The sequence below is a fragment of the Colletotrichum jinshuiense genome, chromosome 15 (assembly GCF_051148585.1).
Source record: "Colletotrichum jinshuiense chromosome 15, complete sequence".
Classification (NCBI taxonomy): domain Eukaryota; kingdom Fungi; phylum Ascomycota; class Sordariomycetes; order Glomerellales; family Glomerellaceae; genus Colletotrichum; species Colletotrichum jinshuiense.
In genome coordinates, this window is record NC_139308.1 from 131183 (window position 1) to 157850 (window position 26668).

A 26668-nucleotide genomic window follows, 5' to 3' on the forward strand; every position below is an offset into this window, starting at 1 on the left:
GTCCATGTACGTACTGTGTATTTTCGGCAACATTGTTTGTGAAAACGTGCAAGCCCAAGATGGAGGCCACGCTTCGTAGAATTGGCCGCATGGACCGACCGTGCCGGCGACAGCTGTGCGGAGGAGGGGCGTCTCCGAATCTGAGAAGATGGAAGAGGGTGGGAAATTGGACCCCAGGACCGGAACGGTTGGGTAGATTGGAGTAGCTAGAAAACCACGTTCAAAGCTGAAGCCTCAGCTTCAATAGACTAAAAGATGGGAGATTGAAGTTCGCACAGTCTTTTCAGTCCCGTTATGGGCTGCCCGGCAGCAGTCAAGAAGAATGCAGCCCTATTGCAACTCGTCGTGGTCTACCCAGCAAAATGGGACGAGGTTGATTTAACCTCTTGGGCAGTTGGAGTTGGGTCTTGGAGAATGTTTAGTTTGTGGATCTGGTGTGGGCGCTTCTGAGTTGGGCACTGAGATGTGGGTATTTCTGTGCGGGCTGGTCCACCTTTCAAGGTTGGTAGGGGGCACAGTGGAACGCGGGGCATGCCGCCGTGCAATGAGCACAAAACAAATGGACATCCGCTCTCCATCTCACCAAAACATTGCACTAAATTTATCTCAGTCTGATGCTGGAATGTGGGAATGCCGGTGCGGCGGGAGCATCGGCCCCACATTGGTCCCCGCATCGGACAGACCCACGGACGCGGCGCAAGCAAGCTCCGATACCATCGCAAATGAGTTGATGGACATGCACGCTCTACTAAAATCATCCAAGATGCCTGCGCTCCAAGCGCATTGTTTCCGGAAACAATTTTTCAAGGCATCACCAGCAGCATGTGCATATGTTTAGGACACAATGCTAGAATACTAACTTGAACAAAATTAAATCAACCAGCCGTGTGATGCTAGGCGTCCAAGCTCTAACATCAGTGGGAGCTCTTTTGCTTACAAAAGGCATGTGGCACCAGCTCGCAACCAGGAGCCGTTCCACATCTTCTAAAAAAAAGAAAAGAGGGGGAAAAAAGTAAGGGAAATGTACATATGTATATACCTATAGACACCGGTGGAATGAGTTGCGACACTTGGCTCTTCTCAAGTGAGGTTCAACCTGAAGTGGTGGGCCTAGGCCAGGTCAACCCTCCACTTGGGGAGGTTGAACATCTGGGTAACCCTTTTGCCTTACATTGACCGTTCAGCATAGGGAGAGCTAGTAGGCTTCGACCCAGCAGCCACCCATAGAGAAGAACAGATCGGCTCAATTCTTAGCTTTCTTATCAAATACTATAAGATTGAGAATCTCTTCAGTATAGAACTATGAATCAAGGCCAAAATGGCCCTTAAGGAATAACCCGAAGCTATGTTCAAAGCAACTTCTACCTACTTCATCAAACTCTTCCACGATTACCTCCTCATCAATAGGGTGTGCATCATTACCTACATTGGAAAACTTAGTAAAAACGTCTATGATACCATCTAGAAGGAAGATTTTCAACTATACACAGATACTAAAATCAGAGGAGTAGCTGCGAAGAACCGGACGTCCAAAAAGCTCATCACCGATCCTGACTTTCTTGGTGAAATCCACTAATAACTGTACCAGAGATTCTCGCCAACCGTCAAGTAAATAACTGTTCAACTAACTGTTCTATCAGCCATTCCACTAGCCATTCCATCAACTGTTCCCCTCAGCCGTCAGCCTGACTGCTGGCATTACTCTCACCCTCACCAGGACAAGAAGTTGACAATACTCATAGTCAATACGCCCATCAAGAAGCAGCAGTACGTAAAACAATATGCCCGTGGGGAACATATTACGTCAATCTTTCAACGTAAGACCTGCTTTGACCTGTCAGCAGCTGCCCCGCACCAGGAACCGTCGCCTGATAGCATCAAGAATCTCAACCGACGTATTACGTGGTGATGGATTCCCTTGACCGAGGTCTTACCATCCTTTCCTCGCAGCGGCGGCGGCAGCGGCAGAAGCAACAGCAGTAATGAATTCCCTGCCACAGGGAACATCGTCTACTTCAGCTCCACGGAGAGCAGAAAGGGTCGCAGACAGCGTACTCACGTCAGAGTTGTACGCAATCGTATGAACTTCAGCCTCGAACCAGACCATCAAACGGTTCATGGATACTAATAATATAGCTCAACTGATAGAAGAATTGGTTACGTGTGGTTAAACTAGTGGCGTGGGCAGGGCAATATGGGTATTTCTACGGTAGTTGGTGGTTTGTACCGACTGTTAATTGCCCTTCTTTTGTACCATATTACGACATATTCCAACGGCACTAGCAAAAGTAAAAGACTGCAAGTGTTGGATTACTAACACGGAATACAGCCTGTCCAGTCGTCAACAGGAGGCCGCAGCGAAGCCCAGGGGTCCAACCTCCGGGCCAAGAGAACATATCCTCTACTGTCGGTTCCGTTGACTCTTCTCTTCTTCGACTTCTATACATCACCTGTACAGTTACACGAATATATAGTATTTTCGTTGGTCTATCACCCGGACGGGTATCCTGTGATGCCAATAGTATGTTTGCAACCATGAGCGCTCAAAGCTACTGTTGGAGAGCGGGGCTGATTTGGGTGCCTTTCTGTGAACACTGAGGGCGCCAATTTGCTTCCAGGCCCTGGTGCCTTCTTGCCTTTGGCTTCCCTCTCTGATCCTAGTCAATATATGAGTCGATGTCCGAGTGCAAACAAATACTAGCATCAATTGCTAGTTCTGCTTGAGCTAGACAACGCGTCTCGTGCGCGAGTCGTTGCGTACATATGCACTGGCCCGCCGTTGGATTACCTTGCAATCACCGTCGACCGAACTGCCATGCTGTGTTATTAAACATACTGTTCGCCCCGCGATACCAGTAGCAATTGAAGCAGAAAACTTTGATAGGCTCCTCCATAGTCTAGACAAACCAGCCAGCCAGCACATGATTCATCAAGTCGCATGTTACTATGGCCAGTGGGTTCTTACTTTCAGCCTCATACAACACGAGATATGTTTTATCACAGTTTTGGGCGTTCAAATCAATCTTTATTTTTGGGCTTCTCAAGATCTAATGCCGATATTTTCGCGATACCACTGGCAAAAGTAGTCGAGGACGGATCCCAAGCACGACCTCGCATCCCAGGACAATCACTCGTCTGCACACCTTTGCGATTGCGGCCCCAGGGGGGGACGGCTATGACAACGACTCAGGGGCGACATCGTTCACTCCAGGCTTGGAAGGGTCTACCAACGAGACCACGCCTCCGCCGAATGTGAGATGAGATGGATTGTCGGGAGCCGCTTGGCATTGGCTGCGAAACCGGCTTTCTGGAGCCAATCATCTTCACGGGCAGCGGGCCAAGAAGGGACCATCTGGCACAGCCGTAGTATCGTGGATCTGCATACCGATGAGGCCCAAGTGCTGGATTTCAGGTAATGCAATGAGTAGGCGAGGTTCGTGGGTCAAAGTCTCGGCTTGTGCTCTAAATATCTTCGTTTTGCTTCACGTAACAGCTGACCAATATCCCATCGGGTGCCAATTAAACTCATTTCACCGAGAGGCGAGGTAGAGCCAATTGTATTGATTACTTAAGAATGCCTAGCAATATTTGCCCAACCACGATCTCATGTATTGACGGTTCCTTTGGGAGTAAATGTGGGATATTTTATGCAGCAGCAGGACATGATGGGTACGTACCACTAGGTACCTAGATACTGGCAATGCTATTTGAGGACCGGTATCTACCTTTTGTAACACACCTCTCCCAGTTATAGTAAGTAGGGTTAGCGAGACAAGATGTGGTTACTTTAGTAGTTAGCACCTGATGAGATACCAACTGCTGTGCCAACGCCATTCAATGGTCGGGCTTACCCCTGCTGCCGGTCAGCAAGGTCAACTGAAGAGATGACGACGCTCACTCGTGGTTCAACAGACGCTAGAGTCAAAACTTGAGTGAGGCTGGTGGTGAGTGACGCAAGGTGTGGTGGCGATGGATGGCATGGTAGAGAGCCGGCACTCGGGGCATTGAGTTGGTTTGGCAACGCGGCGGAGAGAAAACGAGTGCGGTGGTGCTGGGCAAGATATGTTTGGCCATGTCCTTGAAGACAGCGCGGACACTGCGGCGAATGGGTTGATGGGTGGTTGGGTTAGGCTCGGGGTACCACAGCCGGCCGGTTTTCGAGAAAGGCTTTAAGGGACGCCAGAGACGTACGACTTGTCGAGCTCGCTGTTGATGGCGGCCGGGGTTCGCTCTTCGTTCGAGGCGAACTGTGGCGCTGTCTATTTCCCACTTTCAGGGCGTACACCCCAGCTGGAGACTGTTGGTGACCATGGCATCGAGGCCCAAGTCAAGAAGTGAACAGTGGAGGCACGGCTCACCGGGCATGAGTAGCGGCAGACTTTGCGTATCCATGGAGGGGCCGTGGCCGGTCGAGTTCGGCTCCATCAGGGATGGGAGTCGGAATAAGGGTCTCGGGGGTATGACTGGCTGCCAAGGGCAAGTTACTATCGAAGTTGGGGGTTGACGAGGTTGTCTTGACTGCGATGCATCGCCATCGTCATGTGTGTGTGTGTTATTTGTGTGTGTGTGTGTGTGTGCGTCTGATGATGGGGCCCACCACACCCGCGCTGCTTTCCACAACCAGGTTGTGTTATAAAATCAACACAACCTCCGCCCAAGCCCAAGTGCCCACCCGGGCGACAAAAAAAGATGGCCGGGTTTTTAGATGACCAACTAGAATACCGCTACCATAGATCAATCACTGCGCGACAATTAGCGTAAGGCGCGCGGCGCAGCCCCGCGGTCCCTTGGAAGTAGTGTTGACGGCAGCGCAAGCTCTGACCGCTTGCACTCCCTGGCCTCATTGAGGTAGAGTGTTGTACTGGTAACGCACGCGGGTACGCGGTTTCAGGACCAGTATCCTCCTTATGTAATACATCTCTTATGTATCCGTAACGCACATCTCCCAAGTGCCCACAAGACCGGCCGGTACCTAGGTACTTCGCACCACGACTACTTACAGCAACTACGACAGCTACGACACCTGCCACAATACGCAGTCACGCAGTCACGCAGTCCAGGTGCGGAAGCTACCTGCTGCTGCCGTTGCTGCTGCTGCAGTTAGGCCCTCACTCTTCTGACGTAATTGAATTACATCAGCATCATCTCCTGCGCATGTTGGTTTCGGTGCTGGAAACTGGAAACCAAACACCACTACGCGACGTCCTTGACCACTGCTTGGACCAGTCACACACGCCCTCACCACACAGCACACAACACACAACACACAATACACAACACACGACACACGACACACGACACTACACAACACCCCCCGCCCACGTGTTCTTGCCATGGAAATCTAGTCACCTTCCATCAACGAATTCGCCCGGTACTGTAAGACAGCTACAGACAGCAAGGCCGTCAATCGCGCCGTCGTCAACAGATACACCATTCTAGAGCGTCAAATCACCGACACGGGCGTCGACGTTGTTGATCTCCGCTGCTGGCTTCCCATCGACGCAGCCAGAGTCGTCGCCTCCTGCCATCCCGCCTCGGCCCTGACCCCGACCGATGCCCAGTGCCTCCCAAAGCTCCAAGCAGCCAGCAAGACTTGGGGCCTCGACTCGGCCGTCTGCGCTTTCGTACTCGACGCCTCCCAGCACGGCCGCCGGTTCTTCCAAGAGCTGCGCGACTTTTCCAGGGCGTGCCCCGACTGGCTCATCGCCAATCAGGTTCTACGGCGGCACGCCAACCTACGCCGTCGCGTCGACTACCTACCCCGTAGGCGCAGGGCGAACCTTGGGTCTTACAAGGGCGTCAACTTGGCTACGAGCGGTCTTGTCGCGGCCGACATCCGCGCCGCACATCGAGAAGTAAAGGTCGAAGAGGACTTGGGGCCTGACCTGGAACTCTCAGCACCTGAACAAGAAGATCTTGTCATCGACCACGAGTCCCCCATCCTCGACCAAGGAGATACAACACCCGACTTAGAGAATCCCCGCCTCGAACAAGACAACCCAGCACATGATTTTTCTTCTCTCAAACACACAGAAGAGAACCACAATTCTGTACTACAATCCGCCTCTGTGTCCCCGGAGCATGAGCGAGTGATTTCCATCACTGTTGACCGCTTTCTATTCGACGACAGCGACGACGACGACGGCTCAGCTGTCGGCAGCACCAGACCCGAGGAGGCCATAGTCCAGGCCGAGAATATCTCCATCCTCGAGCGCCCTGGGTCGCCAGAGGTGCGTGTGCGTACCCTTCTGTCCAACCCCGTCTGGTACTCGGCACGTTCCAGAGCTAATATTCCTTCCTCTGTTTCTAGAGCCTGTCTCCCGTGGCGTCGGGCCGGTCGTTTCTCGAACCTTTCGAGCCTCCTAGTCCCGGGGACGGTACTCCCTCGAACGCTCCTTTGGACGATTCTTTGGATGATTGGCAATTCCCGGAACCAACCCCCCACCCTGAAAACAACGAGGGCGCAGTCGCTATGGAAGAAGATGGTGTGAGTTTCGGCGGGGCCTAGGCAACCCCCCAGAGCCAGACCTCTACAAAAAGACCAGCCGACGGTTCACCAGAGTACTCCTTACAACACAAACGTCGAGCAGCGGTGGCCCAGAACCCGACGTCATTCGTCGAGGAGTTTGAGCCTGCTGTCTGGCTCTCGGGAGCGGCCGTGTCTTTCGTACTGCGGTGGTTGTGCAACCTATGCCCCACCGCGGCCCTCGCCGTAGACGCGTCGGAGGCCGAGATTGGCGAAAAGCTGAGCAGGCAGATGCTGCAGAACTTGACACGAACGCTCGCGTCGGCCGCCGACCCCGTCTTCATCCTGCTGCCCATCTCCCAGGAGAAACACTGGAGCCTCGCGGTGGCAACCATCTCCGAGTACGCGGGAGTGGTCGACCATTACGACTCGCTCCCCACCAGCCCGGCCACGGAGCAGCAAATCTTTGCGGAAGCCCGCGGCCGGCTGGACAAACTCGTCGGCAGCGTCACTCGGAGCCCTCAGCTGCACGACTCAAAGCCCGCGGCGTCGTGGGGATGCTCTGCGCCATACAGCCTGCGCCAGCCGAACGGGGACGATTGCGGCGTCGCCGTCCTCATACACGCCTTCCACGTCCTGGCGCGAGTGCCGCTCCCGGCGTCTACGGATTGGTTGCTATGGCGGCGCGTCCTGTTGGTGTTCGCCTCGGCTATACTCAACGCCACCAACGATGACGACGATGACGATGATGACGACGACGGCGATCGTGCTTCTCCCGCGGAGTTGTCGGGCGGGATCGAGACTCCGGCCTGTCTCCGCCGCCTCCGGGACTTCCACGATACCGCCAGCGGCCTAGTGGAATCATCCAAAATTGTCCACGGTGCGCTTCCGTGTCTCGGCGGCAGCAGCCCCAACGGCGGTGAAAGCGTCCACGTTGGCGTGCAGGACGTTGACAGCATCTGCAAGGCCGTAATGGATTGGGCCCAATCACTGCAAGCAAAGAAGCAGGAGATTCTCCAAAAGCTGCAGGGCAAGCAGGCCGCCACGCGCCGCTCCGTGTCCGACATTAGACGAATCACCGCCAGCCTCCGCCGACGCTCGGCCGCCGCCCTGACCGCCACTACGACAGCCGACACGCTTGAACGCGAGAAAAAGGAAAACAGCCTGACCCAGGTCCGCGGCGCGCTTGGCGGCATCCAAGACGATGCAGACACGGCAGAGGGCCTACGAACCCAGGTTTTCAGGCTCGAGGCGGCAGTCAAGGCCATCCAGAACCGCGGGGCCTGCACGGCCAGGACCGTCGCAATCAGTGCCAAGGCCCTCCAAGCCGTTGACGATGAGCTGAACGCGATCGATGAGCAACTCGGCAAAGTTTAGGATTAGGTTGACGGGGTGCCGAAAGGACACAAAGATTGACTGAAGCCCGTTGATCCGGCCGGCAAGCACGCACGCACGCTCACCCGTCGGCATGTTTGAGCATCATTTACCTACATGGCGTTTCTTATGGCCGTCTCTATCTTGACCCATAATTAGTGCAAAGGCCTGGCGTAATTGGATTGGGATGGCTTATACTGGGGGGTGGATAACTGCACGTATCGTTTGCGCATTCAAATAAAACATGATGAACCGACTTCTTCTTCTCCTTTCAGTCTTGTGTTCGAAGTCGGTGTTGAGGTTTGAATTTCATGTCTTTCCTATGGCTCGGCAATCATGTTTACGATACGGCACGTAAATTTCCACGGCCCAACGGGATCGATGACGACGGACCATTGGGCATGGTAAGTTGCGCATCGAAGAGGGAGGTGAGTAATATCCCATACTGCATTCACGTATGTAGGACGGGATGTCGCCAACTTGCCCTTGGGCAGGCGGATCACGACAAGACGCACGCGCCGCAGTGCGCAGGTCGCTGGTGGGCAGCGAATACCTCAGGGACATGGGGAGGTACACAGTCGTTGCCATGCCAGGTGTTGAAGATCGCGACCAGTGGGTGGGTACCTAGGCTTGGGGGGGGAGGTTGTGTTGATATTGGGCTCCAACCTTAACTAAACCTGTTCAGCCTCAATTGGTCATCGTCCAACTGTCCACAACTGTCCAAGTCTTAGTCATCACTACGTACACTAAGTACACTCTAATTCAATGCAACGACGAGAAACATGGCAACACGATTGCTCCAGGGCGCCCATGAAATTTTTTATTTCTTTTTAAAAAAAAATGGGGGAGAAGAAGAAAGTATGCATTGACGGCCACAGCGGGCAGCGACACAGGCAAAAGCAAGTGGCCCGGTCCATTCGCGTGCATCCGGTGGATGCATCATCACTGAGCCGCCGCACCGCATTCCCTGGCCCGAAGCCATTGGGGTTACCGAGACGCTGTGGCTCATTTCCGGATGGTAATTTTCATTATGTAGAAAGAGGGAGGTGGATAGAGCAGGACGAACGCGCCCTCACAACTTGGATTGAAGCCAATGTCGAGGGAAGCATCCGGGTTGTGGCGTGGCGGCCTACCTTCCCTCCTTCTGCACATGTTCCGCCCAGGACGCGCCAGGTGCCGTCACGGCAGTTGGGCGGGTTAAGCACTACACGGTGGGTAGGCGCAGGTTTACTTACCTATGTCAAAGGTGACGGAGGACAGGTGGGGGGGCACCACATGGTGGCAAGGTGGGCAGGCACAGGTGCAGGTTGTGTTAAAAATTCAACACATCCTCGCCTTCGCCTTCCCGGCTCTGGTGCTCCTTCTCCCGTCTCCTTCCTTGCCCTTTCCTTTTCTTCAAGCAACCCCCCGCCGATCGGCACCGCGTCTTTCTCCTTCTCTCCCTCTCTCGCCCTTCTCGTCCTATTGACATTTCAATCCCGCTCCAACGGCATCGGGTTTGTCACCAGCGTCCAGCCGCAAGGCGCAATTCGCAATTCCTCAAAACCACAAGCCCCGGTGACTCAGGCCGCTCAGCTCAGCTCAACTCGGTCCAGCACAGCACACCCCATCAGCGGGTGAGCAATTGCTTTCTTTCCATCTACTCTCGTATGCCCTCTCCAGGGATCGGTCGCTCGTTTCCCTTTCCTTGGCCGCTGGCGCCCGTGCAGACGACCAACCATCAGACCGTCCCGCCGAGTGCCCTCTAGGTCGCGGACGGAATTGAGGCAATGTTGGAGAGGTTGAAACACACGCAATCAACCTTGGCTTGAATGCTCTTGGGGAAGCCTCGGGCCTTCAAACCCGGCGGCACGAGTGACTCGGAGGCTCTGATGACGGCAAGCCCAGGTTGTCCGTATACTATCATGGCTGACTTATCCTATGTGATGCGGTGTGATGTGATGTCCACTGCACTGCGGAAGGTCACTGGCCGTAACTGATTGGTGGCTGACCTCCGGCTATGGGGCGATTGATGCGCACTACCTAACCTAGGCAGCGTGGCAGCGTGGCAGCGTGGCTGTGTGGCTGTGTGGCTACATAATGACAATTCCTCATTACGGATAATGAGTGGTGTACGGGATACTCTGCTCACCAAGGTGGGCATCAAGCTGTGGGAGGAAAAAAGCAACCCAAGCACTACCGCCTTCATGCTGGCGAATAGTATTGATTTCTTACTCCACAGCTTGGGTATATCGCGGGAGCTTGAAGAAACATGACAGATTTGAAATAGGCTAGATTTCTGGTGCATTTCAGTAAGGCCGTGGCTCTGGCTCTGGCTGTGGCTGTGGCTGTGGCTGGAGTGGGTGCATTTCCAGTTCGAGTGTGGGTATTGTGTAATCTCACCGGGGCACCCCCTCCGCCTGCAACCCCAGCATCTACGTAGGTACCGCTACTGCACCTACGTACGGATACGATACTTCACTCAACATCCACAACACCGCCCTGCAGTATTTATTACCTTGGTGCGGCCAGCAAAGATGGAATAGAGTGACCACCACCACCCAGCAATTGCATCTAGACCTCATGACACCCGAAAACCCACCAAAATCAATACTGGTCATGAAATTGACTTAGACAAAGCCTCATCGAATTCAACAAGAAAGGAACATTAGAGTAAAAGGAGGGGGAGTAAATCTTCGAATTGAATAGCCCGTGAAATACTTTATAAAAATTTTACAACACTTTATTTCTCTTTTCCCAGAAACCCTATGAACCTTTAGAATACTGGTAGTGATATTCAACACCAGAATGGCTGCTCACTACCCTGGCTTAGTCAGCCCCACTACACCCGCCCTGCCTTCTTCCACAATGCGGCCCGGCACTGACTGGGCTGGTTGCTAACTAGTTACCTACTCGGGTGACAAACAACGATACGGATGCTGGCCATTCAATTGATCCAAGTGCTTACGTGAAGAGAGGGCCCGGCCGCCTTCATAACCACCCCCTGTGGGTGTGCTCTCCTCAAGACTTGGGTTGGGGCCAGCTCCATCACGTGATGCCGCTTCCTCTGTTTGTCCTTTCCTTTTCTTTCCTTTCCTTTTCTTGTCCCCATCTCATCTCGAAAAGGACACGGCATTGTCGTCTCTTTCTCCTCTCCCGAAAAAGGTTGCATCTGCATCGCATGTGGCAGCATCCCACACCACCAAACCCACATCACCGTACCGTCCTCCCCCTGCCTACAGCGTGGCGCGCCGCCCGTTCGAGTCAGCAGCACACCAATTAAATTAGCATACGCTAAACTCGGAGCCAGCTCCGCCCTCGCGGCCCCGCCCCCGCATCGCCGCAGATGAGAGACTATGGGTCTGTCGTTTCTTTTCTTTTAGCCCCCCCCTCCCCCATCCCATCTCTCATCTCTCATCTCCCATCTGCTCCCCGCGAAACAAAAGCGAAGCGCAGCTGCTAACGACGCGCCAGAACAGAGCCTCTTCATCCCGCCAACGAGTTTGCTACCTTGACCCTTAAACTCCGGCAAGACCCCAACGCCGTCGACCTCCAAACCATCCATCTCTGTCTCCATGCCCGGCAGCCATACCGTCCAAGTCTCGCCATCCATCTCCATCATGATGGGTCCATCTACTCCACCGACGCCCCCTATCCGGGCGTGCCACGGCGCCCGTACGGAAATGTGCGGGTGACGGAAGTCGTCAATCTGTACGCCCTCGACGATGATGACGACGACTGCGACAACGACAACGACAACAACAACAACAACAACAACAACAACAACAACAACAACGATGTTTGCAACTCTTTATCTCCTCATCGCGAAACTCCATACGCCAATGAAGGTAACGACGCCGACGACGACGCGAACCCTGACCGATCATGGCTGCGCTACGTGGTCTTGCTTGCTCTCCTTGCTGCCCTCCCCTTCCTCTCCCTCTTGGCCTTGCTGCCGCAACTCCAGCGCCCAATCGTCCTCGCCATCCCCGTTCACCGCCCCATCAACAATCTCCTCGAGGCCTACAACCCGCTCGATTTGATGCTCTTCTCCGAGGTCAGACGAGACGTGTACCCCGGCCAAGAGCAGCATTCCCTCGCCCTCGTGCGCCGCCTCACACGCATTGCCGAGTCTGTTTGCGGTCCCTTCTTACACACCGCCGGCACCGCCGCCGTCGAAGTTGACGTTGACGTCGACATTGACATCGAGGCCACCCCCACCCCCCCGCCGCACGTCTGTGGCGCCGTCCTCACTCGTCTCACAGACGCAGTCGACCTCCTTATCGACATTAATGCGAAAATATCAACCACTGCCACCCATGTCTACTACCTCGGCCAATGGCTTGCCGAGGCCACCCTCTATCTCGATACAGAGCCTCCTTCCCGCTACTCTCCACTTACGCCAACCGTTGCTCGTCTTTTCCTCTACTACCTGAGCCCCGAGCTTTCGCTCTCGGCTACCGATGCCAAACACCACCCGGTCGATAGCCGACTCGAACTACTCCGTTATATTACCCAACTGCCCCTCCTCCTCGTCCAGTTTGGGCCTCTCCTTGGCCCCGTCAAGACCGTTTTCGAGACACAGATTCTACCTTCCCTCCACGACCCTGACCACCCGACGTATACCGATTTGGCATTACTCGACGAGATGATAAACTCTTCGCGAGTTCTTTCGCTACGGATGACCTCGGTATTGCAGCAAGTCGAGGATCTCCGTGTTGCCTTGGGTGCTGTGAACGCCGTCTCGCACCGGTCACTCGAGCGCGCCGATGGCGAAAGCGAGATCCTAGAAACGGCCCCTTTATGGAACTCATCGGCACTAGATGGCTGGACGGGCTCTTATGAAGAGCTAGCGGTTCGGTTGTACGGCATCACCTTCGCATGTATCCCCCCCACCTTCTGCCGATTCGAAAATGGGGACGAGGGTAACATGGATGACGCTATAGGCAGCTTGGTCCCCCTGTCAACTTCACCATCACCACTACCCCCAGAGCACCCTCGCCGTAGCCGCATTCCCGCTGCACTGATCACTGCCCCGTGGTACAAATGGATCCTCTCCTCGGCCGTCATCACGCTCAAACCCGACGCCGTCGCGATACACCAAGCTGTTGATCGCTTGGGCTCCCAGCTCAAACGCTACGGTCGCCTCCAGGTGGACGAGATTCGGAGGCGGGACCTCGTGCAGGAACAGGAGAGGTCGAATCAAGCCGCCTATCTACGCAATGTCTACGCGGCGTTTGACCGTCTCGTCAAGGCAGAGGCAGGGACAGGGGCCTGGTCCGGTACAAGCGCGGACGCCAGGGACGCAGCGCCTCGAGACTCCCCATGGGTTTTCAACATCTACCAACTGATTTCCTTCTTTTCTTGGAACGCCTCGGCAGGGCGACGGCAACAGAGCGGGTACATGCCTGAGCCTGTCGGCGTGAGAGTTCCCGCCCACCCCGAGTTGGCCCGCGAGGCCAGCGCCGATGAGTTTGCGGCGTGGTACGGTCCCGTGTGGCTCTCGTTTCCGGCGCACAGTCGACAGTTGATCCGCAAGCGAAATGTCAACATCGCTACCCTCGAGTACCTGCTTCACGAGCGCGAGTGGCAGATCTATAGGAACAAGATGAAGGAAGATTGGAAGAATAGGAAGTGTGTTTCGACACCACCATCCGAGAGAGACCACCAGTCCGCATGATACCAAGACGCACGCACGTTTTTCCTTATTTTCTTTTCTTTCTTCACTTCTCATTCTCTTCTCTACTGGTCCCCGTCAAGTCCTTCATCTGCTCTGCCACCCTGCAGACCACGTCGAAGCTGGCTGGCCAGACCAACCTCAATGCGGGCAAACAGTGTACGACAAAGTTACAAAGAGTCATACCCAGTTTTTCATTTCAGATCAAGTGAACAACAATCATCGTCCTCCATCCCCAACAGGACATGCCCTGCCTGCCCCACCCCTACCATTGTCGCCTCGTTGCCCTGGTTACACCATGACTTAAGCCCGGAACCCGGCCCGGGTACAAAGCGACGGCTGGCCAGACCGCCACCTTGTACGCCTCGGCCAAGCTCACGGTGCAAAAGTCATGTGGCAAACAGACGCAGAGGAAACGGCATGCGGACGCGTGTGGTTGCGTTCGGGTGGTCGAGTATCTCCTCCGGCGCTTCGATCGATGTCAATCCCATTGAGGGTATAAGACATGATTTTCGAAGGAGTTGATAGATGGTTGTTGACGACCATCATGACTATCTCGGGGTGCATTGAGCACTAACCAAGTCATGACAAGTTGCAGAGCGGGAGGAGGAATCTCATGACGACTTCGTGTGAAGATGATGAAGATATCCGACATTAGACGAACAAGACGCAAGACGCAAGCAAGACGCTACAGGGAGGCGCAAGGGAATAAGGATCGCACTGTTGGGTCACCCATAGTCTCGCCTTGTGGGAGAGGCAACTAGTGGCGTCTGCAGCCGCCAGATAATCACCCCTTTCTCACAATGCTCACCCAGGCCGCCCATCATGTTACGTCCTCGACCAGTCGCCTCGGATCCAGAGAACCGTGGATGCTTTTCAGGTGGTAGTCGCCAACATGGTATCAACCTCCCGACTGTTCTTGCCCGCGTCGCCAAACATAGATCTGTACCCTCTCCCGCGAACGTCTCTTTCTCTTTGAAAAAAAGTCCCTCCAACGGTACATATAATGACCGCATTGGCCGATGGGTCCAACGGGAAACGATGGGAGGTATGCTATGGCATGGCGTTGGGGGTGGGGTGAAGCGCGCCAGGGCGTAAGACGTGGTTGCTTTTTCGGCTGCAAGTTATGCTTTTCTTGGGCCATGATATATCATGGCGAGATTGAACTGCTCTCGGCAGTCTTCGCCACGCTTTCGGCGTGCACCTGCAGCGTTGGGGCGTGCTTTTGGGTGTGCTCCGTTGGATTGCGAACCAACGTTGGGGGAGGAGGGAGGCTGAGAAAGAGAGAGCGCGAGAGATACTGTTCTCGGTAGTCTTCGCCACGTCTCTGCCACGTTGTCGGCTTGCGTCTGCGGTGCTGGGGCGTGCTCGGTTGGATTGCGAACCAATGCTTGAGGAAGAGGGAGCCTGACGTCCTCGGATTCTAACCGCTCGTCTCCTTGCGGGCTTCACGAGTTGGGCATGCTCCATTGGAATGCGCACCAATGTTTAGGGAAGCGGGAGGCTGAGAGAGAAAGAGAGAGAGAGAGAGAGAGAGAGAGAGAGAGAGAGAGTGTGTGTGTGTGTGTGGATTCGCCTGTTGTCTGCCACATGGTTAGCTCTATGCACTCGAATTCGCAGCAAATTATCAGCGCGCATCCATACCTTGCTTGGAACGCCTCGCTTCCGACATACGAGTGGATCGCCTGGTCCCCGGCACATAAGTGGGAGCGGTATTAAAGGGTGCGCAAGATGTTGGTAAATTCGCTTGTTTTCTTGTTTGCCCATGATTGCCTTGTGCGTTCGTCAACTTTGGGGCTTTTGGGAGTCATTTCCGTTGACACTTGTGGCAGCCATCAGTACTCATTGCAGGCTTGCCAACTTGACCAAGTAAGAAATACGAAGACGCCGTGTAAAGATGGGTGGGAATGGGGAGGAAGGGAGAAGCTGGTATTCATATCCATCGCCCGGCACATGCGTGATCACTTCGGCAAACAGCCCGTCCGGCCGCTATTGGGTTCACGAATCGCGTCGGATTCTGCCTGCCTGCCTGCATCGCATGAACCGGCCGTCCTCTCCTCCTCATGAGGGGCGACTCGCATGAACGTGAGACTTGGCTACGTCCATTTGCATTACAGGATCTCCTGACCGCCTCCTAATCTAAGGACTCCTGCATGAACATGATGCTTGGTTCCGTTTACCTGCATCACACGAACTCAAGACCACCTGGTCGACCACCTGGCTTTTCAATGCAACGTGGACTTGATTCTGTCTCTCAACCCCTTCGTTTACATCTTGTCCACGGCAGTATTTTGCCGACTGGTCGTTTACTCGTTCGTATGAGAACCCTAACGACCTTTGTGACAATGGTGTCGTTTTCATTCTCGATACTTTTCAGGACTCACACACTCCCGCCTCCCTCTCCCTTCCTCACCCACTCACACACACTCTCTCACTTATGCTCTTTCTCACACCTTCTCTCTTCCTCACCCCCTCTCATTTTCTATCTCATGTTCTCATCCTCTTCATCCCCCATGATCTTCATCCAGTAATCACAGCCTTCTAGATACAACGCCTCCAAGCCATCACCTCCAAGCCATCACCTCCAAGCCATCACCTCCAAGATCAACAGCCTTGCACCATGTGCAGGGCCAACACCGCCGAGGTAAACTCTGGCCTCGCTTCAAATAACTTGAAATCATGCCTGGCTAACAGTCCCCCTCCAGTCCGTCGAGGGCATGCCAGTCTCCCAACTTCGACGAGGCAGGAACAAAAAACTCGAGTGGTGCCCTCGCGCGCACACCGCCATGTTCCGCCATCTCGCCAGGCACAAGCCGGACCGGAAAGCTTGCTCTCAGGCTCACCTTGAAGACCTCCTCGTTGAACTCAACTGCGTCCATTCCGACAGTGAATACTCCGCCCTCGTGTACCCCCGAGTGCAGCGCGCCCTCGAAGCCAAGTTCGCAAAGTTAGCCAAGGAGCAGACCATCGTTGAGCACCCGGACGGTACTTGCGTCTGGCCACCATGGACCATATCGTGGGTCCATCCTGCTTGGGATGGCGATACTAAGCCTCCCCTTCTCCCGGCGGTTGGCGAGGAGCAGGCGTCTAGCCTCGACCAAACAGCACCCAGAGTCGGCCTCTCGCACCTTTCCGTGTCTACCGCGAGCATTGATCCCACATACCAACCCCCTTCCCCTTCGACAGTTCCCACAGCTCCGACAGACCGATTCCAAGGTGGTTTGGTATCGTCTGGAGTACTCACGACAGTATTTGACCCACACTACGTCTCTGCCACCTCATCACCCACGGTTGCCGAGTCGAGCGGCTTGTCAACAACTACATTCGATCCGTCTTTCGCTCCATCATACTCGTCTTCAAGACGACAACCTCGGTCTAGGTCAAGCGGCATGTCCGCAACCACCTTTGATCCGAGGCACATTCCCTCGCGTGCCACAGACTCCTATCCTTCGTCGCCTCAAGCTGATGAATCGAGCCGCTTGTCTACAACCAGCTTCGACCCGTCCTACGCCCCATCATCCGCACAAGACGAAAGAGCTCAGACGACCACACCTGCAACGGCCTGGAGAAACTCTGTCAATGTCCTGCCGTCGCCACCCGCGTCTCCTCATCGTTCATGCCACCGGCGCGGAGGTGGAGAAAACTTCCCTCCAGTACCGCAAGTTGAGGATTTTGACCCCATCTTCCCAAGCGATTCAAGCAGCAATATTGGCACTCGATACGGACGGCAATACGACGGAAGGGCACCTGGAGAAGCCTCGAGCCACCCTCTTCTCGTCATTCAAGAACAGGAACATGAACACGGGGGCCTAGTACACCAGTATCGTCGCCCTGAGATACAACACGTACCAGATTTATCTCTAGCCCCCCTTCCGACGGTGCCGTTGCGTATCAAACATCATGTCAAGTCATGGCTCAGCCAGCGACAGGGTCCGCAGCCAATGACGCTGCCAAGGGACCTGCCTGGGCTGCTGTACCCGGCTGTGGCGCCTCTGCGGCTGAGGACGCCATTACGGTCGAAAACAATACTAGCAGCAGCATCAGCAGCAGCAGCAGCAGCAGCAGAAACTCCGAACCAAGTTTCGGATCTGAGGGCATCACTGGCGACCTCCTCCCCCATCTTGGTCCGCGCCATTAACGACGCAAAGCGCATCAAGCTCAATGCTGCTGATCAGTGGCGGCTGCGTACCTTGTCGCTCACCGATGCCGCCATATCTGCGGTGACGTCTCTGCTCCACCGTATCAATGGCACGGGAGTAGATGATGCTCGTCTTGATGCTACTAACGTCCGGGCGTACAAGGGTGCTCTTGCGCTGTGTCGGTCCGTATTATGGGCCAAGGAAAGGCGCTCCGGAAACAAGGACTACGATGATGCTCACATCGCCTTGCAGCAGGTCCTCTGGCTTCGACGCGACATAGCAGGCCTCGCCACCAGGGCTGATGCTGCTGGTGTGGCAGACTCTTGGCGTGCGAGAGAATCTTGTGATGACGAGGCTGCGACGTTGAATGATCTTGTCTTTGGAATCTGGGCGAGGTAGAAGATTAGCTAAACACTGTCTATTATTCCATGTCGCGTGTTAGACTATCAGCCATTCGTCTCATCGTCTCATCGACAATCGCTACTCAAGAGTCGTCAGCAGGCCATCCAGAAGACTAGCCAACTTTTCAAAAGCAGCATCATCATCCCCGCTGATGATTTTTCCCTCGGCCGCTGCCGCGCGCTTGAGCCCATAATCGTACTTCTCTTGAGCTTTCCTGACATTGGTCGACAAAACCTCGTGCCGTCTCTGCTTCCGCTCCTCCTCATCACTCTCCTCGGCGGACCGGTCTGTGGCGTCCTTTCTCCCAGTGCCATTATCAATGCCTCCTTTTTCGGGCCCACCTGATCCTACCTCTACTGCCATCTCAATCTCTTCTCTTATAAGGCTGCTCTCAGCCAAGTCTCTTGCAGCCTCGAGGTCTATGGCACGTCGGAGGAGGTTATGGGCGTCAACGATTCGTCCTCGCAGGCCCGAGAGTGTCACCAACGCCTTCGTGGCGGCGCCCATCACTTTGTCGCGGCCCTCCTGCGTTTCCATACTCCTCGCCGCCCGCCTCTTCATTTGCGCCTTACACCACTTCCACGCCTCGCACGGCCGGCGGTCCCACTCGCCATGATCCGCCGCCATAATCCGTATGTCAATGCCGTTGCAAAACTCACCGCCCTCGCTCTCAAGACCCGACTCCGTCTCCTCGATAACGTGCGCTGCCAGCTTCCCAAACGTACGCCGGAACCGCTCGAGCTCGGGGTATTCAGCCAGCCCGCTGAATTCCCACAGGTGCTGCTGAAGCTTCATCCGCCGGTCTATATTCAATGTGGCTGGTTCCGTCATTGGTGTTGCGCCTGTCGTCTGCGGCTTGGCGGCCTGCAGGATTTGGCGGACAAGTGTGCCCTTGAACCGATGACAAAACCGGACTTTCTTTCGAGCGTTGGTGTGCATGGTGATTGGGTTTCCGCAGATGTGCTTCTGCTGCGTCAGTAGAAGGTTTACGGTATTCAAGATGTCTCTGTGGCCACGAGAGCAAGGCTAGACACACACCGTAGCTGTCACGCAATTGTCATGCTGCTGCTCCGCGGGAGCTGCGACCGAGTCGGAGGCCATGTCAAGTCGAAACCTGCGCCGACTTGGGTCGATAGATTTGACGACGGCTCGACACGAGATGACGCCTTAAACTGTGTAAACGGGTTTGATGGATGGCGCTCAAGGCACAGTATATCGTCGGTGGGTGGATGGATGAATAGTTTACAATGGAAAGGATAGAATGGATGGATACGTGGCGGATGATGTACAGCAAGCTCTTATCTGGCGCCGTTGTTGCTGTTCTCGCTGTTGTCATTGCCCGGATTTGAATTGTCTCGCGCCAACCCCGTCATGTCTCATCACAGCATCGCGTCCACCCATCGTCATACAATTGCGGGATGCCCGTTTGTTGTTCATGTCTAGAACATGGACGGCTAATTTCAATTTCGGCCGGAACAAACGGGTCAAAGCACATTCAGCTAGTTACGACGGCTCCCTAGTGACAGCGCGCCCTGGTTATGTCGTATGTCCTCCCATCATTCGGGTCCCTTTCTTGGCCCTTGTCTCTCACAGATCCTTCAGTCCCGGGCTACCTGCCATTCCCCTTCGCTTGCTGAGAACCCATCTCGTTTTTCTTCACCTTCTGCCTTTTGCTCGCCTTACCACACACACCTCTTCATGTTCAGCATCCATCATCTCGTCTGCACTCTCTCAGCCACAACTCGCACCCTGCCTGTATCTCGATCGATTAATCCTCTCTCCCTGCTTGGGCTGGGAGATGTCCCTGCCCGCCAGGATGTGTATGAACAACTCTAATGAGGTATGATTTGACCAATACCTGCAAGTTCTCTTTGCTGGGGACCTTTGACGCTGACCGTTTCCGACGCATGCCAGCTCCTCTGCGGGGTCCCCGTGACCGAATACACTTGCTCGAGAGAGAGAAAGCGCGTCCGCTACTGCGAACGAACCAAGGGGTTGATCGTCTGGGGCGCGGCAACATACGGCCAACGCCCGGAAGTGATTGCCCAATCACTCAAGACGGGCGCGCCATCGCCGCAACTCGAATCCCATGTTGACCGCCTGCGGTCCCGCTGCCACATGCATCACCGCGGCCTCGACCGCCTCATGCACACGTGGCTTAACATGCTTTTAGACATCACCGACGCCTACTGTAAGTGCTGTGACTTCCTTGGTTTCGAGCCCGGCGCAGCTACGTTGGAGGAATGGGAGAAAGATCCGGCTGCCGCCTTTGCCTGGCTTCGTCTCCAGAACCGTGGACGAAAGCAGGCAAAGGCCCTGGCCAAGGCTACCGCCCTGCGACTGCGTCATGCCATCGAGAAACGGCAGCGCGAGGACCAAGAGGCGCCAGAAACGGCTGGCCATCGTCATAATCACCCGCCCGACCCCGACCCCGAAACCAGACCGGCTGCCCAAGCCAGCTCTCTTCTTTCCCACGCGACCTTCTCGACCCTTTTGACGGCGGACACCGGTGTTGACCTCCCCACGGCCCACGCCGATTACATCAGGCGCGTCAAGCAGTATATGCGGAACACAAACAAATGGGATCCCCGGCTCCAGCGAGCCCCGGCCGTGCACGAGGTCAGCCCGTCAGTATGCCGGTGGGTTGCCAAGAGCCACGCCCGTTCCAAGCTACGTGATGCAGAGGCAGCAGCCAACCGGGCGGCCGAGGGATCCATGCAGCTGTTGGAGATGGAGAAGGAGGTGGACAGGTGCCGGATGCAGTATGACGCGGCCAAACAGCAGTGGAAGGGTTAGGTTATGGCCTTTGTGGGAGATTTAGGTGGGCATTATTGCGCGCCGGCTCACAGGTACGCGTTCTAGAGTTTTCGAACCTCGGCAAAGGCACCTGTAGAGATAACATGGCCACTTTTTCCCTTCATTGACTTTACGCTGTTTACATGTAAATCACCACATCTCTCACTCAACACTCCGTATTGCCCGACTCTAGCGGCTAAGAACTACGTAGACTCGGGTGCTGCACAGGAATCATAACTTCAATCACACCGTCAGCAACAGCGCTACTCCTTTACATACTCTTCGCAAAGCCCCCATAGTTCCCGGTCGCTCTGGGCTTGGGCCTTTTTCTTTTGACGAAGCTGGGAGACCAAATCACCACCACCACTTGATGACGACTGGCCCTCGTTCCCAGCTTCCCTCTCGACATCCTCGATACGCGCCAGCACGGCAAAGCTGTGCAGAACCTCGCCATCATACTTGGACCGAGACGGCAGGGTCCACAAGATGTCGGCGGCCCGGTTAGCGAGATTGAGGTCAGTCTGGAGACCTACGAAGACCGGGTCGGCGCACACGCCCGGCAGGTGCTCGAACGGGTGTATCACGGCAGCATCCCGGCCCGTCTCGTCAAGCGCCGTCCAGCATGGCTGCATGCCGGGCCGCAGCTCCTCGTGCACCTTCTGGAGCGCCTCCATGATTTCGACCCGCGAGGCTCGGCGGTCGACGTTGAGAAGGTTGTAGAGCGTCCGGTGGCGCCCGTATATGTTGTGGACGTCTCGCTGGAGTTTGCATATCGATTCTGGATCAGGACATCAGATGTCAGCTTCTACTTTCTCAACAAGGCGGGGGGGGGAGGATCTGCGTCCCATTTTCAAGGAGGACAGGAAACGAGAAAGATAATCGGGTCGTCAGCGTGCGGCGTGCTGAACCAACTTACTGAGAATCGTGTCGTGGGTGGTGGAATCGAAGTTGGTTGTATACTTTAAGGCGGCGGCTGCATCGGCACGACACCAGAGCATATAGACACAGATTCCGAGGGTAACAAGCGCGGAAACCGAGACGGCCAGGGGGTTCGTCATCTTGTAGAAGACACACCGTCACGAATTTGCACGATGCAACGGACCCAACGGTGACAACGAATCTCGACGGCGGTGGAGAGAGTTATGACAATCGGGACCCAGCGACTGATGGGCAGAAGATACGCTTCACAGGAAACCTGGACATTAATAACGCCCGACAAAAGTCGACTAAAAAATACCTCATGTGTTGAAGGGAGGGGAAGGGCCGAATTTAGAAGAAGCGGTTAGAAATCTACGCTCAGGGATCAAATGGAGATGGGCCAAAGATGACATGTCGGGACACACCAGACCTGCCCACGTCTTTCATGTTCCACCGCACGCCTTTTTGGATATTAAAAATGACAGAGAGAGCGTAGGACTGATAAAATACAGATATGGAATGAGATACAACGCAACCAGTTCAGACAGGTCAACCCCGACAGCTATCATGATTTATGATCAACGCACCATGCATACGCTGTCACATTACACAGCTACTGCGCCATCTCAACCATAGTAGTCTTGTTCAAAGTGTTCCGTCAAAACTGTGGCGACTTCCTTGATAACATCAACCAGCTTACCTCTGAGGATCCGCGTCTCGGTCTCCGACGTTGATATCCGAACCAAAGTATTGACTTGCTCCGACAACACATCAGCCTGCCGCAGCAGCAACATCTGATCCTTTTCCAGCTGTCCCTTCAATCTCCCGAGCTCTGCTCTCGCTTCCTTTACCATGGTGCACAACGCCCGCAGCGACACCGTGGCGTCAGATATGTTTTCATCCGCGTTGTCCAAGCCTGTATTCGCCAGCGTCACCCCGTCTGCAGCAGTGACAACTCTAACAGACAGGATAGAGGGCTTTCTAAGCCACTTTGTGACACATGCTGGTTCGACGGTGCTGGAGAGCTGTTCCTGGAGGCTTGAAAATGACTTGATATAGCGTTTTGCATTGCGGCAGTGGCTTGTCACGGCGTCTCGGGCCGCTCGGGCGTGCATAATGGCCATGTCATTCTTGTGTCTTTCGGTCCAAACCGGCATGTCTCGCTCCTCCCCAAGCGCAAGGGCGAGCCATTCGGTCACAGACCAGTAGAGTCTCACTGGCCACGACGAGGCCTTCCATCGCGCCATCTCGTCCGCGTGCTGATCATCCTCCTCTGCCCACTGCTGATCCAACATAGCAAGTGTGTCAGAATGTTGCGTCAACATCCCGAGGAAGCCTCCGACGCTCTGCATCCACTCTGGGCGGAGGGAGCTCCAGTCCTTCATGGCTTTAGCCCAGGACTCCGCCATTGGCGTCAGCTGTGACGCGAATCCCACCATCGCTTGAGGTGCCACAACCTCCGCCAGAAGACTCTTGACGTGGCCTATTGTCACATGAAAGCTCGTGTCGATGCGAGGCAGGATGAGACCCGGTTCTTGTAGTGGCGCATACGACGGTCGATGGCTATACTTGTCCTGCTGCTGCTGGCCTCTGACGGCATCTTGGCCGGCTGCTGCTGTCATCATCACTGCTGGTTCTACAAGAGCCGAATTCCGAAATACCATCGACAGGTAGCTTTTGAACCAGAAGAATGCTTCCAATGAGAGCTGTACCGTCTTTGCCGTCTTACACAGTACCCATGCAACAACCATGAGCAAGGCACATGAGATGCCGAGCCTCGCCGCCGTCATGGGGTTGCGCAGTAGCCAGCCGGCAGCGGACAGCATGATCCGTATTAGCACACTTGGCCACGTCATCAGCCAACGGATTGGTCCATCTGCAGAATCCTTTGCTAGCTGGACTCTGCTCAGAGGCGTGTCGTTCGAGACCATGAGCTCTGTCGTCGCCAATTGCTGCGCGGAGGCTTCGACCCGGCCTGATCCGGCAAGGCTCGCGGGGGTTACGAGCCTTGCTTGAGTCTGTTTTTGAAAGGGTACAGTTCGATCCGGTTTCCGAGGGATTACAGTCTCGGGTGACGAGCCATGATGAGCTTCAGAGCAAGCAGGCCGGTGGGCTGTTGTCGTTTTGGTTGTTGATCCGGTCGCCGCATCATCTTCGCCGTCCGAATCCCAAAACTTGAGGAGGTCTTTACTAGAAACCGACTTGCTGGGCTCTAATTTGAGGGTATTGCTGCGAATACCGTTGCAGTCCCCAAAAGAAGGCATTCCGAGGCTTTGTTTTGCGTCACTGTCTGGGAACGTTTTCTTTGCTGTGTAAATACGTGTCGAATGCGTGTAGTATACAATTACGGCCGAGGCTTCCTGTCTCTGGGTGGGCAGAGGTGTGAAATTACGAAGCTTTCCAAAGTTGAGACGGCCGTTTAATATTCATGGACTCATATAAGATCGACTCTCGGCGTCAGTCGTATGATGTAACAAGGCATCATGAGTGGTCCCGTAGAACATCACATCCAACTTCTACATTTCGCCAACCTATACCCTGCCAGATTTCTCGCGCCTGTAGGTAAGGCTTCAAAGACGTTTTCTAAATTTACGGACGAGCCGGTACAAAGACGCGTCGACAGCCACATCTGCTCATGTCGATATATTAGACTGATAACCCCCTATCATATTTTCCCGTCCTTCAGGGGAGTCCACCAAGCCCCTTCACCCGCAATGACCTTGATCAACTGAAAACCACGGTTCGCTTCAATTTCCCTCAGAACTAACCAGGTCAAATAGAAACGCATTGTCTTCCCGTAACCCCTGTAACGTGGCTTTCCTCCCTGGTCAACGCTTGGTCCGCTTCTCACACGCTCTAGAGTCCAGGTCATTCTGCAGATTGCACACGTGCTCGCGGAACAGTGCTTTTAAGCCACGTTTCGTTTATACCAATCTGTCACTTTGAGAATCAGCACCACTTCAACGTTTGGTTATTTCATTCTCCACTGCTCGGGCCATGCGATAGGGATGATGGTCAACAGCTTTAATCGCTCTGCATTCACGTTACTACCACCGGCTCAATGAGATCTATTTGGGCCGGGCTGCTTGCAAACACAACTTTCACCTCCACGATCTCTTCCTGCGCAGTTATTGTTGGCATTGTAAGATTTAGCAGGAGTTAGGTGCATTAGGTGCAAGAGATAATAAATGTCTTGATGGCGGCAGTGATACCGACGCAAGACGTCTGGATGCCCCTAATAAACATTATTAAGGTCGCCTGAGAACGATTCCTAGGCCGCTTTATCCTTGTGTAGTTATTGCGATTCCCAAGCGTGTTTTGCAAGGTCTTGTTGAACGCGCAAGTTTCTTTACACAGCCACCATGGTGACCAGTCAATTTAAGAAGAGTCATGTCTCGGGCGCCAACGACTAGTCTCATCGTAGAACTTGTGGCGTTCCTCACTGCGGCGGGAATGATGTCATTGGCGAAGAAGAAAATGAAGGACAAAAGACAATAGATCGGTGTCGGCTGGCTGCGAACGGTCGATTTCTTAGGCGACGAATGGCATGCCGTCTCTCGTCATTGACAGGATCAATGAGCCCGAAACACCCAACTGGCCTACGCGGCCGCGGCCATTCAGAGGGGGGCATCAAGTAGATAATGAAGACCATCCCAACAACAAGATAACAGAGCCACCAATCTGTTGACCGTATTCTTTTGACAGCTCAGATCACATCTGTCTACCGCATCTAATTGCAAATCGCTCTCCGCAAATCTCGAAGACGCCAGGGGTTGAAGCAGCCGTAATACCCATGGCGCGACGCGCCGAACTCTTATTCGTCTCGCCTCGGACGACCATCCAACAGCGTCCCGCTGAGAGAGAGAACATCCCGCAGGTGGTCAAAGGCACATTGCATAGTTCGTCAGCTCGAGCCGGTCACGCCACAGCCTCAACCTTGGCCGCGCGACAGGAGGAAGATGTCGGCACCCGCCAGAAGGAACAGACTCAAAGATACTCGCAGTATTCAGGGACCACCGCTACACCCGTACCTCACTGCACGTTGACGCAACCACGGCTCCGACTCGAAAGCAAGAGAGAGGAGAGGGGTGAAACTTGTGGATGGTGCCAGGGAACGCACGCCACATCGGCGTGCAACGTGCAATGCGCCGGCTGCGGTTCCTGCTCGCACAAGATTCTCGACTGTCCCGTCTCGATCTGCGTCGTGTGTTTCCCGAAATATGGTGTTGATCATGACATCGCCGCGGCCGAGGCCAACTCGACCGGAGCAAAGCTGCATGTCAACGTGCAATGCCCGATGAACCGTTGACTCGCTCCATCATCGGCAAGGGGAATTACAGGGTATATGATTAGTACGGTATGGAAAACTATGTGGGAGGAATAAGATATGTCTTGTAACTGCTGCTTGAAATAGGGAAGCTATTCTTAGCGGATGTTGGGTAGAGATTTCGTATTCATTAGGAGTTACCCAGGCTCAGAGCAACAGTTCTTCCGGCCGGCGGGCCAACCATGGTTCTGCAGGCCAATGGTAAGTTGCTTGTCAACGGTCGCCCGTTGTTGCCCGTTAAGCTCTCTAGTTTTCTGGCTAGATCATGCCTAAACTAGCAACATTCGTTTCAACACCTTTTAATAGAGCATGCCGTTAATCACAGTCTCAACTCGGTCTTCCACGAAACCCCACGGTTTTTTCATAAACACAAGGCCGCGCCTATCACGACCAGGAAAAACAAGAAAGGGGAGCAAATACAGAGACATTTCCACTTCTATCGCCTCCGCTCCCGAGCCCCCCGTGTCCACCACCGTAGCAATGCAGATGGCCCGCTAGTCTGGGCACCTTCGCTTCTCTCGAACTCAGACTCGAGGCGAGGAGGGCTCCTCGTCGGAACATAATGCCTGCCACTATCACGCAGCGGCAAA

At 54.6% G+C, this 26668-nt stretch overlaps 6 protein-coding genes across 6 annotated transcripts; 4 read left to right on the forward strand and 2 right to left on the reverse strand.

Moving 5' to 3' along the window:
- Positions 1–4390: 4390 nt before the first annotated feature.
- EsH8_XV_000017 (uncharacterized protein) lies at positions 4391–7843 on the forward strand (the record flags this gene model as incomplete). Its single annotated transcript, XM_083274058.1, has 4 exons — positions 4391–4457; positions 5386–6230; positions 6311–6487; positions 6602–7843. 4 exons carry the CDS (start codon positions 4391–4393, stop codon positions 7841–7843), a joined length of 2331 nt encoding a protein of 776 aa, XP_083120590.1.
- Positions 7844–11165: 3322 nt separating this feature from the next.
- EsH8_XV_000018 (uncharacterized protein) lies at positions 11166–13499 on the forward strand (the record flags this gene model as incomplete). Its single annotated transcript, XM_083274059.1, has 2 exons — positions 11166–11179; positions 11294–13499. The coding sequence occupies 2 exons, from the start codon at positions 11166–11168 to the stop codon at positions 13497–13499; spliced, it is 2220 nt and encodes a 739-aa protein (XP_083120591.1).
- A 2617-nt stretch (positions 13500–16116) lies between these two features.
- On the forward strand, positions 16117–18034 carry EsH8_XV_000019 (uncharacterized protein; the record flags this gene model as incomplete). The annotated part of the gene is made up of 2 exons (XM_083274060.1): positions 16117–16140; positions 16202–18034. 2 exons carry the CDS (start codon positions 16117–16119, stop codon positions 18032–18034), a joined length of 1857 nt encoding a protein of 618 aa, XP_083120592.1.
- Positions 18035–18115: 81 nt separating this feature from the next.
- Positions 18116–18976, reverse strand: EsH8_XV_000020 (uncharacterized protein; the record flags this gene model as incomplete). Its single annotated transcript, XM_083274061.1, has 1 exon — positions 18116–18976. One exon carries the CDS (start codon positions 18974–18976, stop codon positions 18116–18118), a length of 861 nt encoding a protein of 286 aa, XP_083120593.1.
- Positions 18977–19859: 883 nt separating this feature from the next.
- Positions 19860–20833, forward strand: EsH8_XV_000021 (uncharacterized protein; the record flags this gene model as incomplete). The annotated part of the gene is made up of 2 exons (XM_083274062.1): positions 19860–19877; positions 19952–20833. 2 exons carry the CDS (start codon positions 19860–19862, stop codon positions 20831–20833), a joined length of 900 nt encoding a protein of 299 aa, XP_083120594.1.
- Positions 20834–21096: 263 nt separating this feature from the next.
- EsH8_XV_000022 (uncharacterized protein) lies at positions 21097–24015 on the reverse strand (the record flags this gene model as incomplete). Its single annotated transcript, XM_083274063.1, has 2 exons — positions 21097–21611; positions 22452–24015. 2 exons carry the CDS (start codon positions 24013–24015, stop codon positions 21097–21099), a joined length of 2079 nt encoding a protein of 692 aa, XP_083120595.1.
- Positions 24016–26668: the final 2653 nt, after the last annotated feature.